The sequence below is a fragment of the Pristis pectinata genome, chromosome 8 (assembly GCF_009764475.1).
Source record: "Pristis pectinata isolate sPriPec2 chromosome 8, sPriPec2.1.pri, whole genome shotgun sequence".
Lineage (NCBI taxonomy): Eukaryota > Metazoa > Chordata > Chondrichthyes > Rhinopristiformes > Pristidae > Pristis > Pristis pectinata.
The window spans coordinates 16,733,383-16,752,872 of record NC_067412.1 but is presented as its reverse complement, the minus strand read 5'-3'; the positions used below and the strand labels follow the sequence as shown (position 1 = coordinate 16,752,872).

Sequence of the window (19,490 nt, the reverse complement as noted above, 5' to 3'; positions counted from 1 at the left end):
ATCCATGTAGACCACATCTACTGCACTACCCTCATCAATCTGCCTGGTCACCTCCTCAAAGAACACTATCAGGCTTGTGAGACATGATCTGCCCTTCGCAAAGCCATGCTGGCTGTCCCTGGTCAGACCATGATTCTCTAAATGCCCATAGATCCTATCTCTAAGAATCCTTTCCAACAGCTTGCCCACCACAGACGTAAGGCTCACTGGTCTATAATTTCCTGGACTATCCCTACTACCTTTATTGAATATGGGGACAACATTTGCCACCCTCCAATCCTCTGGTACCATTCCTGTGGACAACAAGGACTCAAAGATCCTAGCCAAAGGCTCAGCAATCTCCTCCCTCGCCTCGCGGAGCAGCCTGGGGAATATTCCGTCAGGCCCCGGGGCCCCAGTCACCCCTAGTCCTGTTCAACATATATGGAAGAGAAGCCCCTTTTCCCCAATCCCCTTGTGAGTATAATTCCTCAAGCTCACCTCAGACAGTTTTCAAACGTTTCTTATCTCATCCATAAAATAATTATATTAAGATGCAACTATATAGCAAATGAGATGAAGACAAGAAGGATATTAGTCTCATATAATGGTTGCTTCCTCTGAAAATTTATAGCTTCTACTTCTTGAGATATCTGAGCTTCAAAGTTTTGAAATAATGCAGCAAAAGAGTGAACTACTGATATTATCAAATAAATTAAGCTGTTAATTTCATTGCCTATTGCCTAAACGATTTTGAAGGCAAGTACTGCCAATTACAATTAGTTGTGAATTACAGAATGTTATGCTAGGTTTGCTTCTAACAACATACCTGATTTTCCACCTAATGAACACGAGACTTGTAAATTAGAGCTGCTTCTGATTAATTCATGAAGAGTTTATGAGGTTGATGTGAATGATTTTGTACAAAAGAGTACTGTTGATGCCTTGATTTTTCTGGAGCTTTGTTTGTTTCAAACTCACTTTCTATATGACTATAGTAGTAAAATGTGACACTGTGATCTGCATTCCACACCCACCAATCTTCCACTTTTACCTCCTGCCATTTTTACTGGTTTAGCAGGCAAAAGAGTGGGATTAATGCTCACCAACAACAGTTGCAGCCAAACCCACCATGATTTCCTTCCTGAGGCCCTCATTTGGCAATAATCCCACTCCTGGTGCAGTTACTTCAGTTGAAAAGGTAAGCAGTACAGTTCTGACGTAACCACCAGAAGGCTGCCGCTAATTAAAGGACAGCATTACTTCAGGAGTACTAGACTGAGGAGAGCCACACAATGTCGGAACCAGGAGCTGCCACAGAAAAATCCTCCACGTGCTCAGCAGCACCTCTGGGGCTGTTGCTGGCACGTGAAGGGCATAAAATACAGCAAGTTGACCACAGAGGGAAGGAAATCCCACTAGGCAGTTCCACCTGACATTACCTGAGATTGCAATACAGGCCAGGAAGAAATTCAATGTCCTCATAACGGTGGTAAGGATAATTCAAGGCACAGGTGTCAATACATATCCTCTGCCTTTCATTTAGCTTCCCTTGTCCTCTTTTTATTTTAGCATCTGAATATTGGGCTCCATTTCTAGAAAGGGTAACCTGGAAGCACACAATGCCTGCCATAAGACTACAAACAGTTGTCAATGACACATTCTTTAAAGAAAAATCCCTCCAGTTGTAATCAAGTCTATGTATGGGAGAAAGGTTTTATGCCATACAAGTGCTCTTAATGATTTCTCCTCCACCTCCAATGAATGATGGGCTGCAACCCCCACCAAACCCATACAAGTGGGAGAGGAGCAATGGCAATGAAAACCAAGCTCATTAGAAGAGTTCACATTGCATGCAGACAGGTGAATGTGTGGGAGGGAGCTGGGTTGGAGTTGGGAAAATTATAGAGGAGCAGTAAAAGCGACAGAATATTAATCATAAGTAGTCTCTGCTTCATGTGTTTGTTCAAAGCACTGCCCTCCTTCAGATTGAGCAACTATTTTATTTACAATGATCTCACTCTGTATGTAAGTAAGTTCTTCTCCGTTTCACTCACAGCAAATGCTTTGTCGGAAGAGGCTGTGTATGACAATGGCCACCCAGAGACCTATGCTCGTCAATTAACAGCCGCAATGACAGTCTCAACTGCTGCCATTTCATCACCAACTGTATCGTAGCAGCCTTTTTATCAACAATGACAACAGTGTATTTATATAGCACCTCTAATGGAGTAAAAATATTTTGTTGTTTATCAGACAAAATTTAACACAGAGCCAAGTAACAGGATATTAGGGCAGATGATCAAAAGTGTGGTCAAAGGAGGTTTTGAGGACTAACAATGGAGGAGAGGGAGGTAGAGAGGGTGAGGAGCTAAGGGTGAATTTACAGAGCTTACACTCTAACATCACAGTGGTGGAATGAATAAAATTAGGGATGGTCAAGGGACTGTGTTTGGAGGTGCTCAGTCATCTCAGAGGATAGTAGGCCTGAAAAAGGTCACACAAATGAGGAAGAGTAAGACCATGGAAGGATTTGAATCCAAGAATGCATAATTTAAAACTGAGACCCATTGCTGGATTGGGAGCCAAGGTAGGTCAGTGGGCACAGGGTTATATAGGACCTGATGTGAGCTGGAATAGGGGCAACAAGGCATTGGATGAACTGAAATTTATAGACGGTGAAAGGTGGGAAGCTGGCCACAAGAACGTCAGAAAACGTTGTGATATAATATATACTCTGGTCCTGAACTGGTTCTATAGACTGAGCCAAGTTGTTTAAAAATTAAATGTACGCTGTAGAAGGAAATAATGACATCTGCTGCTTTCTACAATGTTATAATGAGAAAGTCACTTGTTATAGTATATGTCTGTAAATTTCAATTAATTAATTAATTAAAAATCTAGTCAGTTTGCTTCTAATAGCTTGATAATATCATCTTAATTCTTAAATTCTCCAATAGTCAAAGGTTTGGGGTGCATTTTTATTAAAGTGATTGCTTTAATACTGTGAAGTTTCAGTGAATATACATCTTCATCGACTATCAAAACACCACAGTTCATTCGAGACTCCCTTGCACAGCTTAGAAGTGTGTGAAGGAGCCTTGATCTTGTGTTGTAGTTGTGAAATTCTGGAAATTCATCTGAGATAACAAAACTGTTAAATCACAGAATGGTCCTTGATTTGTTTTATAAATTGAATTACATTGATGGTTTGTAAAAAGACAGGAGTTTATTCAGCAGGTTTTTTGGGGTAATTAACATTGTGTTGGCATTTAATTACTATTAGCAAAAGCGTAGAATTTTCACAAGATCTCACTCATTTCCCTCATTAGCTTTAACAAAATCCTCAGAAACCTCAAACAAAATGGCATTGTTTTTCCAAGATAGTCACCAAACTTCCATTAACCTTAGGGCAGGAGTCTGGAAAACAAATCACGGGATTCAGAATGTAAGAAAATAGGAGCAGGAATAGGCACTTGGCCCCTCAATCCTGACTCAGTATGACCAAGGTTGATCTGTTCCAGACCTCGTCTTCTTCTGTGCCAGTTCCCCATACCCTCCATTCAGTGATCTTTCAAAAATGTAGCTACTTTTTTAAAAATGCTCTCAATGATTAGATTTCCACAACCCTCCAGGGTAGAGAATTCCAGAGATTCAGCACCCTCTGTGAGAAGAATTAAGATTTAAATCCAGGATAAAGTAACACACCCACTTTAAATCAACCACCTTCTCTGAAAATTCAGATCACACACCCGCAATGTATGGGAGAGGTATTGTTTTCTAATCAACCTTGTCTGAAGATTTTAATTATGTCTTGCTGTAGCAATATTCTAGTCTATCCTAAAAGACCTTAGAAAAGTCATAAAATGTTTTGACTTGTCGGAGTGTTGTGTTGTTCACATATCTTTAATTGCAACCTTTCGATCCTGATTGGTGAGAGTCTATTAAAGTAATAGTTCTGAATCCCACTCACTCTTTGCCAAGAAGGCTCTCTAATTCACATGCAACAATTTGATATATGCACAGAGAATACTAATTTTAATTCCATTTTAATCATCTAAATAGATTGGACAAGAATTTTCTTGGTTTTAATTTATCATGGAGGCTTGGGAGGGTTTATTTTGTTTTCACCTTTTCCTGGCAATCATATGGTTCACATGGTGTGGGGAGTGGGTGTGATGAAAAGCCTTCCTAACCCATAATCTTGGATAATGAACATTGTCAGAGGAGTGCAAATTTTGCATCCTTATCTAAAATGGGAAAGAGAATAAACCTGGCAATCAATTTTGATTAGTAGTGGGAAAATGAATAGAGACTATTGTTGAGCACAAAATTAATTCTCAGTTAGATAAGCATTGGTTAGTAAGAGAAAACCACTTAATGGCAAGTCTTGTCTGGCTAATATAATTGAGTCATTTGACAAAGAAACACATTGGGTTGATGAAGGCACTACAGTAGATGATATAAACATTCAAAAGATGACGTAAACTTCCAAAAGATTTTGAATAAAGCACCTCATGACTAATAGTAAGAAAATAGAAGCTTATGGTATTAGGGGGCCATAAATGGCCATAGGATTGGAAACAGAGAATGACAGTGAACAGGTTTTTTTATGGCTGGGACAAGTATGTAATCAGGGCTTCCTATGTCAGTATTGGCAATATTGTTTTTCTTGCTTTTATAAATGAGCCAAATTTGGGTACTGGGATTATAATTTTGAAATTTATGCCTGGTACAGCATTTCACAATATGGTTAAAATTGATGAAAGTCACCAATCTGAAACATTAACTCTGCTTCTCACTCCACAGTACTGCATTTGTTTTTGTTTTAGAATTAAACGTGACGATTTTTGCTTTTCAATTTTACAGTTAATACTAAGCATGATAATAGTAGACTTCATAGAACATAGCCATGAAAGGGCAAACTCATGGATAATGCAATTTAACACAGACAAATGTGAAATTATGCACTTTGCATGAAGCAACATGGAAAACAATTTCCTTTATTATACATGTCCCATTCTCACCTTGTTTCAATAAAATTCCCCCCTAATGGTCAGTACTCATGTTTCTTATCACCTGATCTATCCTAACCAATCTCTAGATAGTCCTTTGTCTCACATCTCACTCCTCCCCCAGGTCAAAACTGTTGCTGAAACCTGAAACAAGGAGAATGCCGGAAATGGTCAGCAGGTCAGGCAGTGTCTTTGTAGAGAGAAAAACGGAGTTAATATTGCACCTGGATAATGCACAACAGAACTGGTCAGATCCAATACAAACAGGAAAAGCAAACTGTTGAATTCAAAATTGACCCAATGACTGCCTAGTCAGAAGATGTGGTGCTTTACCTCAAGCTTATGTTGGGCTTTGTTGAGGCCACAGACAGATCAAAATGTGAGTGGGATGGAGAAATAAAGTGACAAGCAACTAAAAGCGCAGGGTCTCCCTTGTGGTCTAAATACAGGTATTTTGCAAAGTCATCGTCTAATCAGTATTTGGTTATCAATGTACAGGAGACCACATTCTGAGCACCAAATGCAATACACTGGATTGGAAGAAGTGTAAGTGAATTGCTGCTTCACCTGGAAGGACTGTTTGTGTACTAGATGGTGGGAAGGGACAAAGTGAAAGAGGAGATGTTGCATTGCCAGCACAGGAAAGTGCTGTGAGAAGGAGATTGGTTGGTGAAGACAGAAGAACAGATCAGATTGCAACGGGAATGGTCCCTTCAGAATGCTGAGAGAGGTGGAAAAGATGTGTCTGGTAGTGGAATATCATTGAAGGTGGTGGAAATAGTGAAGGATAATCCAGTAAATGCGGAGGCTGGTGGGGTAGAAGACGACGACCTGGGAACCTGATTCTTGCTCTATTTGGGAGATGTGTTGAGATCAGAGGTGGGGGAAATAGATGGAATGTGGTCAAGGCTCTGGCAACTACAGTAGAAGGTAAGCCACAATTAAGGAAAAAGGAAGACTTCTCAGAGTTACCTCTGTGGAAAGACATATCAATAGACTAAATACAATCGAGGGAGGAAGTATACTTGTGATACCCATGGAAGTGCACACTGCAAATGAGTTGTAGTCAGATAAAGGTAGCACATTTCGCCAAGGGTTCATCACTTGGTGGCAAAGAGAAATAGCAGAGGCAGATGATTGGATGACTTTAATCTTGCTGATAAAGCTTCTCACACATGATATGCCAACTCTGGTTGTACATAATTCTGGAGGATCTCTAATGCAGCTTCTCTGTTCCAGTTGAACTGTCTTTGTGATGTCCTGCTTTCCCACATACATTGGAAAGCAAACTGGTTCTTCCTTCCATGACTGTGTGATTCTCAACTTTCAAACAGCCTTTGTTTCCCCATATAATGGATAAGCAGAAACTTTCAAAGAAAGTGAAAGCACGCTTGAAATACCTCCCTGGTATTTCTCTCTGGTAGCAGTGTCGAGGGTATAAAGCTTCATCCTTCCTTAGTTCTGGGTTTTGGGGACCTTATTCTTCCAATTGGTAACGCACACGAGATGCTGGAGGAACTCAGCAAGTCAGGCAGTTCCTCCAGCATCTCGTGTGCGTTGCTGCAGATTCGCGGCATCTACAGTCTCTCTTATGTCTTCCAATTTGTATCTGAAGTAAGGAGTAGATATATTATGTAGCCAGCAGTTGGCGATGGCGGTGGAGGTCAGCTGGTGCAATGCACCGAGAGGTCCCTGTGCCGTCGGATTCAAAACTCCTCGGCAGGAGAGAGAGTTGCCGGCGTTATGGCTCCTCTCTTGGAACACGAGAACCAGATCTTTTTAGATTTATTCCACGAAGATGGGCTCGTCATCACGGCAAAGGGATTGGGTGTGGACAGGATTCTGCTGAACTTCCTCAAGTTGTACTGTGACCCGGGGAACCTGGTGCTTGTGCTGAACACGAACGTGGCGGAAGAGGTAAATGGAGGGTCGGGGCGGCGGCCTGTCAGTCGGAATGGGACCAACTTTCGGTGCCGTTCCTTGCACCCTCGCTCGCCATGCATCCGTCACTGCTGCCTGAAGTTGTTGCCGACCCACCAGCAGATCCGGTCGCACCATTACATCCATTTGTTAGTGTTGACAGATGCTGCAATCTGGAGCAAGAAAACAAAATGCTGAAGGAACTCAGGGGGTCGGGCAGCGCCTGTGGAGGGAGGTGGACGATCGTCGTTTCGGGTTGAGACCCTTCACCTGGACTGAGAGAGGAGAGGGGAGACAGCCAGTGAGGGAAAGGGGAGGAGCATCGAGTGCATGTGGTGTGGAGAGCAGGTGTGCTGAGAGATCTGCAACCGTCCAATCCGCTTTTAGGGGGAAGCGGTTACAACTATTTTTGGAGGCTGTTGCAACTAAGTTCTTTTGGAGAGGGTTGCAATCAGTTGTGCCTTCGAAAGTACTGTAGATGCTGTAATACATTCAATTAATGAGGCAGCATCTATGGGGAAAAGCATACTTGTCATTTAAGCGTCTGCAGATGCTGGAATCTGGAGATTGTTGCAGCATTTAAGGTTGATGAGTTTTCATTTGTAAGGGTTAAACATTCATTTATACTTGAATTGACGACTCTCAATTTTTTTGGTGTATTTAGTGGATATCTAATAGCTAAACACAATGTGTGTTTCAAGTATTTCACTATTGGGTGTTCCAGCAAGACACAATTAAGTTACAGTAACTGAGCAGCTTCAAGATTTATACATCTAGGCAGCTGGGTACGAATGAATCCCTCAACAAATATAAACAGTTTAAGACCAGGCTTAATAGGAAAATCAGAAGGGCAAAGGGAGTGTATGAAATGGATTTGGCAGGCAGGGTTAAAAATTATCCCAAGAGGTTCTTCAGTTATATTAACAGTAAAAGGGTGACTAGAGAGAGACTAGGTCCTCTTAAAGACCATCAGGACCGCCTATGTATGGAGCCGCAGGAGATGGCCAAGATTTTTAATGTCTATTTCTCCTTTGTGTTTACTAAGGAGAATATTATGGATGCCAAAGAAATTAGAGTAATAAGTAGTGAGGTCTTGGATCATACACTTATTACGAAGAAGGAGGTATTTTCAGCCTTGAAGCGCATTAAGTGGGCAAATCCCCAGGGCCTGACCAAGTGCGACCACGGACCTTATGGAAGGCCAGGGAAGAAATCACGGAGGCCCTTGTGGAGATATTCGGTTTGTTTGTTAGTCACTAGTGAAATTCCAGAAGACTGGAGTGTGGCCAATGTTGTTCCATTGTTCAAGAAGAGTAGCAAGGACAGGCCAGGGAACTACAGGCCAGTGAGTCTGACTTCAGTTGTAGGGAAGTTACTGGAGGGAATTCTGAGCAACAAGATCTACCATCGCTTGGATAGTCAGTGCCTGATCAGGAATAGTTAGCATGGTTTTGTGCGTGGGAGGTAATGTCTGACAAATCTTTTGGAGTTTTTCAGAGAGGTAACTAAGGGGATAGATGAAGGTAGGGCTGTGGATGTTGTCTGTATGGACTTTAGTAAGGCCTTCAACAAGGTCCCGTATGGTCTGGATCCCGTTCCTGATCTGGAAGGTCAGGTCACATGGGATTCAAGGGGAGCTTGTGAGGTGGATTCAGAATTGGCTCAATGATAGGAAGCAGAGGGCGATGGTCGATTCTCCAACTGGAGGCCTGTGACTAATGGGGTGCCCTGGGGTCAGTGTTGGGACCTCTGTTATTCATTATGTATATAAATGATTTGGATACGAATGTACATGGCACGATTAGCACATTTGCTGATGATACTAAATTAGGGGATCTTATTGATCGTGAAGCAGGTTACAATGAATTGCAAAGAGGTCTTGATCAGTTAGGGAGATGAGCTGAGTAATGGCAAATGGATTTCAACTTGGATAAGTGTGAGGTGATGCATTTTGGACAGTCAAACCTGAGTAGGACTTGTACAGTGAATGGCAGGGCACTGACGAGCGTTTGTGGAACAGAGGGACCTGGGAGTACAAGTGCATGGTTTGCTGAAAGTGACTGTGCAAGTAGATGGGGTGGTGAAGAGGTGTTTAGCATGCTGGCCTTCATCAGTCAGGGCATTGAGTTTAGGAGTAGGGACATTAGGTTGCAGTGATATAAGTCATTGGTGAGGGTGCACTTGGAGTATTGTGTACAGTTTTGGTTACCCTGTTATAGGAAAGACATTGTCAAGCTGGAGAGGATGCAGAAGAGATTTACGAGGATGCTGCTCGGACAAGAGGGCCCGAGTTATAGGGAGAGGTTGGCCACGCTGGATCTTTATTCCTTGGATTGTAAGAGAATGAGGGGTGACCTCGTATAAGTTTAGAAAATCATGAGGGGTATGGATAAGGTGAATGGTCGTAGTCTTTTCCCCAGGGTTGGGGAGTCCAAAACTAGAGGGCACAGATACTAGATAAGAGACGAGATTTAAAAGAGACCTGAGAGGTAACTTCTTTACACTGAGGGTACTGAGTACCTGGAATGAGCTGCCAAAGAAAGTGGTTGAGGAGGGTACAGTTGTGACATTTAAAAGCATTTGGATCGGTATATGGGAAGGGGAAGGGCTTGGAGGGTTATGGGCTGAATGTGGGCAACTGGGACTTGCAGGGAGGTTGCTGTAGTCAGCATGGACCAGTTGTGCTGAAGGGCCTGTTTCCGTGCTGTATTACTCTAGGACTCTAAGCCACTTGAGTCCTGTGAGTCTATGGCAACTCCGAGTGGTTCCATTCCCTCTTTAATTTTTCCTGTAACTTTCCACCACACATTCCCATCAGCTACACCACCCACCCTCCTCAAGATAAAAATCTACATATCCTACCTGATGGGAAAGGTGCAGAGAGACAAATGATGACAAATCAGAAATGGATCCCAACACTGATCTAGTATTGAATGTTTTTGTGATAATTTTGCTCAGAGTTTGCAATGCCAATGCACAAACTTTTATAATTAAGCTTGTACTATTAAGCTTGTGCACCACTTTGATAATTGATAATGTGATATTATAAATAAGGAAACGGCAGACATTAAATAATTACTTTTTTAATCAGTGTTCGCAGAAGCATAAGAAGATACATTGTCTGATATCTGAAGGAAACTAGTAATGCATCAAGGACACACGGAACCCTATTGGGAAATATGATTCTCCTTCAAAGACCAAATTAAAGTAATGACACTAACATCTGGAGAAAAATAGAGAGGGAATAGATGTTCATTTACCAGGTCTATTCTGCTGGAGAATCAAATTAACAGTAATAAAGAAAATGACACTGAGGAGTAACAAATTCCTGAGACCAGATAGTTTTAATCCCAGCATTTTAAAGAAAGTTGGTGAGAATATTGCAGATGCTGAAACTTCAGTCTTCAATGTTCCTTTTGGATTGGAAAAACTGGAGAACATTTTGCAGTCTAGGAATAGTAAGAGAGGGAAACCAGAGAGCTACACACTAGAAGGCCTAACATCTGTTGATAAATTATTTGAATCTGCAATTAAGAGCTGATAATTGAATATCAGTTTTCAACTGATCAAAGAGAGCTTGAGAGGATTTGGGAAGGGTAGGAACCTTCCTGGAGAATCTGATATGAATATTTTTTGAAAAGATGATTAAAGTAGTGGATATTTTTGAGCGTTATTTTAATGGGCAACCAGAAGTTATTCTGTGAAGCCCCTCACTTGAGACTGTTGGCTAAAGTTGAATTGTGAAGATTAGCCCTACACACTGCTTGAGCCGCAGATGACAATGTGCAGGTACTCTGGCAGAGTGAGATGAGGAATATCTCACAGAACTGCACTGTGCCTTCAATTATTCACTGTCTCTGTTATTGATCTATTAACTACATAGATGACTGAAAAGAATCACCTGTCTGCCTGAGTAGTTAGAAGACATTAACAGATGAAGTGAAAGGGGTAAATTCCAATAAAAAGATTGCAAAACAGTATTCTGACAAATATGTGATCAGATAGTTTGGAGTATTTTCTAAATGTGAAGTGCTAGAAGCAGTTGAAGTCCAGAGGAGTTAATGTGCACAGGTCACGGACAGGTACAGACAATAATCAAAAAGGCTAATAGAATGCTGGTCTTTAGATATGTCCTAGAATCAGCAAGTAGATTAGAATACAAGATATAAAAAGTCATTCTGAAACTAGACTCAACCCCAGTTACCAGAAGAGTATTGGGCATTGCAGCTTCCAAAAGACACATTGATCTCACAGTAAGTGCATTTTAAGTTTACTGGAATCCTATTTGAACTCTAAGGATTTATTTATGAGGTAAGATTATACCAACTAGGATTGTGCACTGAAATTTAGAAGATTATTGGAAGATTTGTTAACAGTTTTCAAGATGTTCAAGCAAATCAGTGGACAGGTGGAGACAAACCATTTCTGCTGGACGATCTAAGAATATAGCCTAAAAATTATAGTCAGGTTTTTTGGGAACTAAGTTAGCAAATACACTTACAATTTAAAAGGTGGAAGATGTTGAATTAATAGATGGGCCATAGATCAGTCATAATTTCATTGAATGGTAGCACAGACTTGAGGGCCTTCTCTTGTTCCTATGTTCCATAATTATTCTTTAAGTATTCACTCAGGATGGGAAGAAATCCCTGTTATTTTTATAATTTATCATTGCAATATTCAAAGAGCATGATAGTTTTATTATGCAGATGCTTTTAATTATGAGTATAAAGATGAAAAAAATCCCTAATGAGAAATATGATTTTCCTTCAAAGACCTATTAAAATAATGGCAATGCTAAGTTAGATAAACAGTATTTGGAGAAGAGAATAGAGAATTGATGTCTATATACCAGGATTATTTTTGAATTAAAATAATTGCAAAACACTTTAGCATTGAAGTACATCTCTGAGGATACCCCATATGAGTTGATCCATGAGGACGACTACCTATTGATCACATTTCAATACTTGCTATGCACAACCTTGAATTTACACTCCAAAAGTTATGTCTGATTTGTGTCTTTATTTCCTCATTGATCACATGCCCAATTAAGATAATTGTTACTTGTACTTTTAAACTATTAATTAGAATTACAGTACACTGATTCCTGATAAACCTTGGGTAGTTAATGTATTGGTCAACATTGTTTTAATTAACCATGCAAACATTCATGACTTGAACCAATGTGTAAATAACTAAGAATATATAGTAAGCTCCTACCCAACGCTGAAGGCGTGGGCTTTCAGCTATCCCATCAGGACACTACAAAATTTTCCCCCACTAAATTTTTTTTTTAAATCCACCATTGTTTGTTGCAGCAGGGACCGCTTTCTCTGCGACTCCCTAGTTTGCTCCTCACCACCACCACCCCCCCCCCCCCCCCCCATCCCACTCCCAAGCTGGGAACTTTCCACTGCCCTGCCATAGGTGCAAAACCTGCCCCTACATCACCTCTGTCCAGGGACCCAAACAGTCTTTTCAGATGAGACAGAGATTCTCCTGAATCTCCTTTAATACCATCTACTGCATTCGGTGCTCCAAGTGTGGCCTCCTCTACATTGGTGAGACCAAACGCAGACTAGGTGACCATTTCACAGAACACCTGCGCTCTGTCCATAACCATGATCTGCATCTCCCTGTTGCCAGTCACTTCATCTCCCCCTCCCACTCCATCACTGATATGTCAGTCCCCGGCCTCCTCCACTGCCAGGAGAATTCTAAATGCAAACTGGAGGAACAGCACCTCATTTTCCATCCTGGAACCTTGCAGCCTAATGGCATGAACATTGAATTCTCCCACTTTAAGTAATCCCCACCCCCACCATGCTTCTTCTCTTCTTCTCTTTCCTAGCCTCTCTCTTTTTTTTCCTACCTTTTTTTCCTTCGTCTCCTTGCCTTTGACCTATTCCCCCGGTATATCTGCTCTCCCTCCTGCCCCGCACTTGCCTATCACTATCTTTTACCTGCATCTACCTATCACCTGGTGGAAATATTCAGTGTTGCAGCCACAGAAGGACCTGGGGATGTGCAACACAAAACATTAAACTAAACTAAGTAGGACAGGTAAAGAAGGTTTTTTCAATGAGTTATGTGTTGTAATTGCAATTTAACTGCCCTATACACAGAAGAGAAAGTTATTTCAAAGACAGAAAGAAGTTTGAAATGTTAAATGATTTTTTTTTTCCTTGTTTCAGCAATATTTTATTGAGCAGTTACGGTCTGAAGGAGTGCCCCATCTTCCTCGTATTATTACTAATGAAATTCCAAGCCATGAGCGTTATGCAGTATACACGGAAGGTGGAGTCTTATTTGTGACTAGCCGGATTCTGGTTGTTGATTTTTTAACAGATCGTATTCCTTCTAATTTAATTACAGGTGAGTGATTTATAAGTTTTTTCTCCCCAAAGAAATTGCTTATTTTTTCCATGCCTTGATGTCAGGAGGCACTGCAAGATGAATGGCCAGTCCTTGCACTGAGAAAGATGATGGTATTGATCAGAGACCTTAATTTTAAGCTATTTTGTTTACTTGTGGAATCTAGAGGTTTAAAAATATAATGCAACTTCTCCTGAAGTCGTATGAGAAGATCAGTATTGGAAATATTTCACTTATGTCCACTTTCCTTTGATATAAAATGCATTTACCAGAGGACTTGAGGTTTTGCAATATCTTCCTATGATAAATTTATTTCATGTGTATATATATTTGGCTTCAGTGTCTATAATCAAAGTTCAATATTTTTGAAATACTTTTGCCTGTAAAGCACTAGAAATGCCATCTTGTGTGCAGTCTCTTTATTTAAACAAGTGTATTAGGTGTAGGATGAGAGGCAGCTTGCTTGCCCTGGGGTGAGTAAGTGGATGCACTGCCACAAGTCTTTGGTTGTTGATACTCAGAGAGGATTGATCAGCCTGCAATCACCAGAAACGGTGAAAATCCTACTACCCTCCTCCAATGATATTGATGGTGTCAGTTTTCATAACTGAGAATGTAAGTCTCTGTAATCCCAGTTAGAGCAATTTTATTAAATTCTAGGTGACTGTATTGTATGATTTATAGAGTTGGGTCTCTGTTTTAGAAAAATTCATAATATTTGCTGTACACTCTCTAGTTGTCTGGACCTGACCTAGTTAAATTAATGGCTCCAATGAACACTGAGTGCTGGAATGTTTTATGTCTCTGCAGGTATTTTGGTATACAGAGCTCACAAAATCATTGATTCATGTCAGGAAGCATTTATTCTTCGGCTTTATCGGCAGAAGAACAAACAGGGTTTTATCAAGGCTTTCACGGACGATGCAGTGGCCTTTAATCTCGGATTCTGTCGAGTGGAACGAGTGATGCGAAACTTGTTTGTTCGTAAACTGTACCTCTGGCCTAGGTAGGCGCTGTATGGGAAAATATCATAACCTGTATCACCAGTTGACAGAAATGAAGTTCCCCTCTCAAAATCCTCTTACACTTGTTAATTTGCCAATGTGTGGAGTTCTTTGGGCTCCATGTGCATAGAACAGTATTTTCTTTTGTTCAAGTGCCAATTCATTTTGGTCATTCCATCCAACTAAGAAAGCAAGTTTCAAAAGGATTTTAGTTTATCTGTTGAGTGCAGTTCTCTACTGTTTTAAGAGATAAACAAATGAAGTCTCTTCATTTAATATAAGTGCCTAATGCCAATATTTTGTACCAGAATTATAGATCACATACTTGTGTCCCACTGTGAAGCTACTGAATCTAAAGCCAACACATCTATAGAAATTTCATAAAAACCATTCAAGGCAAAGTACAAATATTGAAGGTATATGCAAGTCCACTTGAAACTGAAGCATCCCAGAAATCTAATGTACTGTCAGAACATGTATTAGAACTAGACATGGCTCAGCTTCCTTGAAGAGTAGTTAGTACATTAGTAGCCAAGTATTTTTGTTTACTCGCATATTACAACATGGAAAGAGGCCATCTAGCCTGTGAGGTCCAAACTGGCTTCCAGCAGAGCACTCATATCGCGACCATTTCCCTGTGACTTATTCTTTTCCCATGTACTCTTCAACTCCCCATTCTTTAAATTTTTATGCTGCATGCCTACATTAAAGGGTAACTTGCAATAGCCAATTAACCTACCAATGCATCTTTGAGATATGGAAGGAAACTGGAGCACCCTAGGAAAACCCACACAGTCAAGGAGAGAACATGCAGACTCCACACTGACAGGACCAGAGGTCAGGATCGAATGCAGATTCCTGGAGCGGCAAAGCAGTAGTGCAGCCCTGTTTACCTGATGCATTAGATCAGGCATGCTTTGGCCAATGGCAGCCCAGGTGGAGTTCTCCTGAAGAGAAAGCTTTATTCTTCTCTCATGCGCCAGGTCCAGAATTTTGGAATAAACCTGTCCCAGTGAGCTCCTGCCATTATAGAGATTATATCTGCAAAAGATGTATTACGCAGGTGGTGAGTGGACATTTTTATGGAGAGGATTAGAACGGATGATAGCAGCATATTGGGAGGGACTGGAGGATAGTGGAGAATAGACAAAGAGTGGATTTGGACAGAGGATTCTGGAGGTTGGGATAGAGAGAGGATGGCAGGAGAAGTGATAGATGTTCTTGGGGTAAGGCAGATCATTAAAGAAGGTTGGTGTGTTAGGGTGGATAATGGGGGATTGGAATGGGTGGGGTTCAAACTTTGCAGATGGAGGAGTGATACCATCAGGACTTTGGAAGCTCTGTGGGATGAGAGAAATTACTAACACCTAACTAGAGGAAGACGGATGCACAGGATCTTCAACAGCAGAACTGGCAGGGCGGTGCTCCTTAACTATTGCTGAAACAGGCCTCAGCTCTTTGTTTAAGACCTGCTTGCTGTTTCCACCAGCCTTGCAGTTTTGTGCAAGTGCCGTCAAATGAGCCTTGTGCACCATTTGAGCTCAGTGAAGATGCCTGAGAGCCTCCATGCTTTAACATGTCATGTGGATGAAAGTTCAGGCAACAATATTGGCCCCAAACCTCAAACTTTGAGTAGCCTTGCATTGGATGTATTGGTTTCTTTCTATGCTTTTTACTGCTACTAATATTGATAAAAAAAATCAATCTGAGTTCCAAAGAAAGCTCAAGAGTTCTATGAAGCTATTATAAGCTTGCTGATTTATGTGAAATTCTGTTATTTAGCCTACATCATTCTGGCTGGCAGCTTCAATGATATTAACTGCATGTGAATTCTACATGAAGGCAAGACTTTTAATTGTTAAGGCAAGTTTTTTCAGCACGATTTGATAGGAAAGATCTGTTCCCCGCACTTTAACTCGCGAATTGCATGCCAGGTATAGAGAAAATAAATCAAAGTTGTAGAATTTAACAATTCATTCATCTTAGGACATCTTGATCTTTTAATTTTGTGATCCTTCTGTAGCTGTTCCCAGTTAGCAAAGAAAAACACTGAAACTTGCAACTGAAGTGATGAAGATGAATTGCTGCCAGTTGCTTAGTATTGAAGCTGTGTTCTGGGTACTAAGTGGGATATTGGGATTCTGTAGTTTGTCCTTGAAACTGCTTCCTTTTTATTATAAATGCAATGTTCTATTATTTTGAGAACAGCCTATACATATAACAAATGCATTCTTCTTCAGGCCTTTGTGTGTGATTTATTTTGTGCAGTAAGTACTTGTTACAATGAGTAGCACATGAAAGCAGTATAAAAGTAGGCTTCCCACAAGAGCAGGTGTGGTAGAGAGGATCGTCAGATAAAATATTTGTCTAAATGATATCCACTTTGGCCTTTAGGCTTTCCTCAAATAAATTTAATCTTGCCAACACTAAAAGTTATTCAAAATCTTCAGACTTTTCTTTCAAATTCAAATCCAATTTAAGCTTATCCAGATTCAGATCAATTACTCTTACAAGGAGATGAAAATATTTCAAGTATGTTATTTTATAGTCCTCGTTATAATACCATACTAATACTAAATGTCAACACTAATTCCACACTGACTTCCAGAACCAGAGATGCCAAACTGCTTTTAAACAATCAGTTTTAATATCAGCCCTGCAATTTGGTCTCCCCAAGCAAAGCATTTTAACTGTCATTATGGTTAGTTTAGTGTGTACTCAAAGCTGTAATTGGTAAATTTTCTAAACAAATACTCATTTAAGGATTTCCAGCGCAGAAGAGGAACGACTTGTTGAAATGGTTTTAGCCTTGGTTAGATGTTTAATGGAAGTTATTCATGCAATCTGAATGGCATTGTAGTATTGAGTAATTTTAGCTGTGTGTTGGAATATAATTGTTTTCTGACAGAACTACTTTTCTGAGAGTGTGTTTATTGAAAAACTACATTCCCCTTTCATTGCTGTATATCTCTCTATTAGGTTCCACATAGCAGTCAGCTCTTTCCTAGAGAGACACAAACCTGAAGTAATAGAGCTGCATATTTCCCTCACTCCTGCCATGCTGGCTATCCAGACTGCCATTATGGATGTAATGAATGCCTGCTTGAAAGAACTTAAACACTACAACGCATCTTTGGATATTGAGGACATGTCTCTTGAGAATGCAGTTGGAAAGTCCTTTGAAAAGGTTTGTGATTTGGTATTTTATTCTGAAGAATACATTTATGTCTCAGCATTCTGTTGCCTGACCAAGGACTGGAGGCAGCAAGTAGTTCACTTGAGCTCATTGTTACTGAGTGATCTGAGTTGCATGGGCAAGTACACCTTGTTTCTTTTCATTCTTTTAGTCATACCTAGTTTGTTCTGGGAATGGTCTTGGATCTATTTGATACACTTCCAAGCAATACAGCTAAGAGATGGACATTCTAAATGGAGAATTACTCCATCTGTGGACTGAGAAGCAAGATAATTGGTGGAGGGGGGGGCACTTTTTGAAATGGTACAATTTGTAATTCTACAAAAGTATTAAATCCCCTTGGAGAAGGTGTAAAAGACTTGCCAAGGTTGGTCTCTGGTCTAGAGAAAATTGAAATAATATTTTAATTGCTGGAAGCCTCAAGCTTGAAGCAGTCTAAACTGATTGAAGCTGAATAATAACACCTCCTTGTTGCCTAAAGTTTTGATATTTGAGTCCTGCACCTGCCTTTAAACAAAACTGTTCCATTATTTATAGAGATTTGTACATTACGGGAACAAAGTTCTGACTGGAATATACCACTTCCATGTAGGACATATAGAAGGGCTGAGTTTTGTAATTTATACATGCTGGGAAATCATGAAATTTTTCCATCCAATAAAATTTAATTTGCAAAAAATTCCCTGTAGGGTAGATTGACCTGAGTATCCAATTTATCATGCTGCGCTTCCTATTTGTGAAGTCCTGTGCTGGGAGTGTGATTTTTGCAAAATCTGATTATGAATTCAAGCATAAAGACACAGACACAGCTGTGATAGGTGATTCCTTTGATCTGTCTGTAATAGAGTACTTGCAAAAGAGCTTTTAAATAATTTTTCTACTGCATGTTTTGAATCTAACCTATATAATTTCTCAGGTTCACCTTCACAAGTCCCTTTCATAATTAAGTTTACTTTCACCACCTAATACCAAGCCCCATGATAGTATAGCCTAGGGGTAAAAGCAATTAAACCTTTTGTTCTGTGAACCAGATATCAAAACTCCACATTCACTTCTTGAATTTTCTGAAAGGCGGGCTGATCAACACCTCAGTGAAACAAAGTCAAATATAAATCAGCAAACTGTTTCCATTTATAATTGTCAAGTGTCTGTACAGAATAACCTTTAAACTCTAGCATGACTTCATATAAATTCAGCCTCTCCTTCTAGAGGAAAATAACCATACAATTTGCCCAGTTCTGGGCTAAAAGTCAGCTTGTTCATGAGTCAGTTCTCTGATTTTTTTTTTAACTGACTCCTTTTTTTCCTGTTTGGCTCCTTTCCAAATTTCATTGAATTGACTGTGGACCATGTATCTGCCTCTCCCTTGTTCCCTAGCCAAGTATGACATTCAGTGACTTGATCTCTGTTCCCCTCCTTGACCAGTGATTAACCAATAGAATAGTAAAACTTTCCAGAACAAGAGAGGTTGTTGTGATGTGCAAGAAGCAACATTGTATAAATTAGAAGTATTGTAAATACACAATGGCTCCAACAACATCTCTGAAACTCTCTCCACAGATGCCGACTGACCAATTGAGCACTTTGTTTTCATTTCAGATTTCCAGTATCTTCAGTTTCATGCTTTTTGGGTATTGTATAAGTTGGTTCATCTAGCTTGAATACACACCGTCTGCTCTTCTGTTATAGGAATTTAATCCCATAAGATTAAAATTTAACTTCATTATGATATGATCCAGGACAAAATATTCAGAAATCCTCTCTTGAAGTAATATGTGATCTGTGTACCATTTAATATTATGGTGCATCAGAGAGCTCTCTTGAGAGCAGCAACAGTTCTGTAATGTGACAATCAAAGTTTCCTCAAACTCTCTAAAATGGTGTCTCAATATATGATAAGAAAGGCTGAAGCATTACATGAATATGAAACAGCTGTGTAGCGAAGAAAGAACATTTATCAATCTCCACTCAAGCTGTCTGAAGAGAGATTTTATTTTG

The 19,490-nt window shown here is 40.2% G+C and overlaps 1 protein-coding gene across 1 annotated transcript in view; it reads left to right on the top strand.

Annotated features, from left to right (window-relative positions):
- Positions 1-6,214: 6,214 nt before the first annotated feature.
- Positions 6,215-19,490, top strand: part of ercc4 (excision repair cross-complementation group 4) — a 32,538-nt gene continuing 19,262 nt past the window's right edge. The window contains exons 1-4 of the mRNA XM_052022376.1: positions 6,215-6,911; positions 13,112-13,292; positions 14,103-14,298; positions 17,276-17,483. Coding sequence (XP_051878336.1) covers positions 6,738-6,911; positions 13,112-13,292; positions 14,103-14,298; positions 17,276-17,483 — 759 coding nt within the window. The 5' untranslated portion in view covers positions 6,215-6,737. The remainder of the gene's footprint in view (positions 6,912-13,111; positions 13,293-14,102; positions 14,299-17,275; positions 17,484-19,490) is intronic.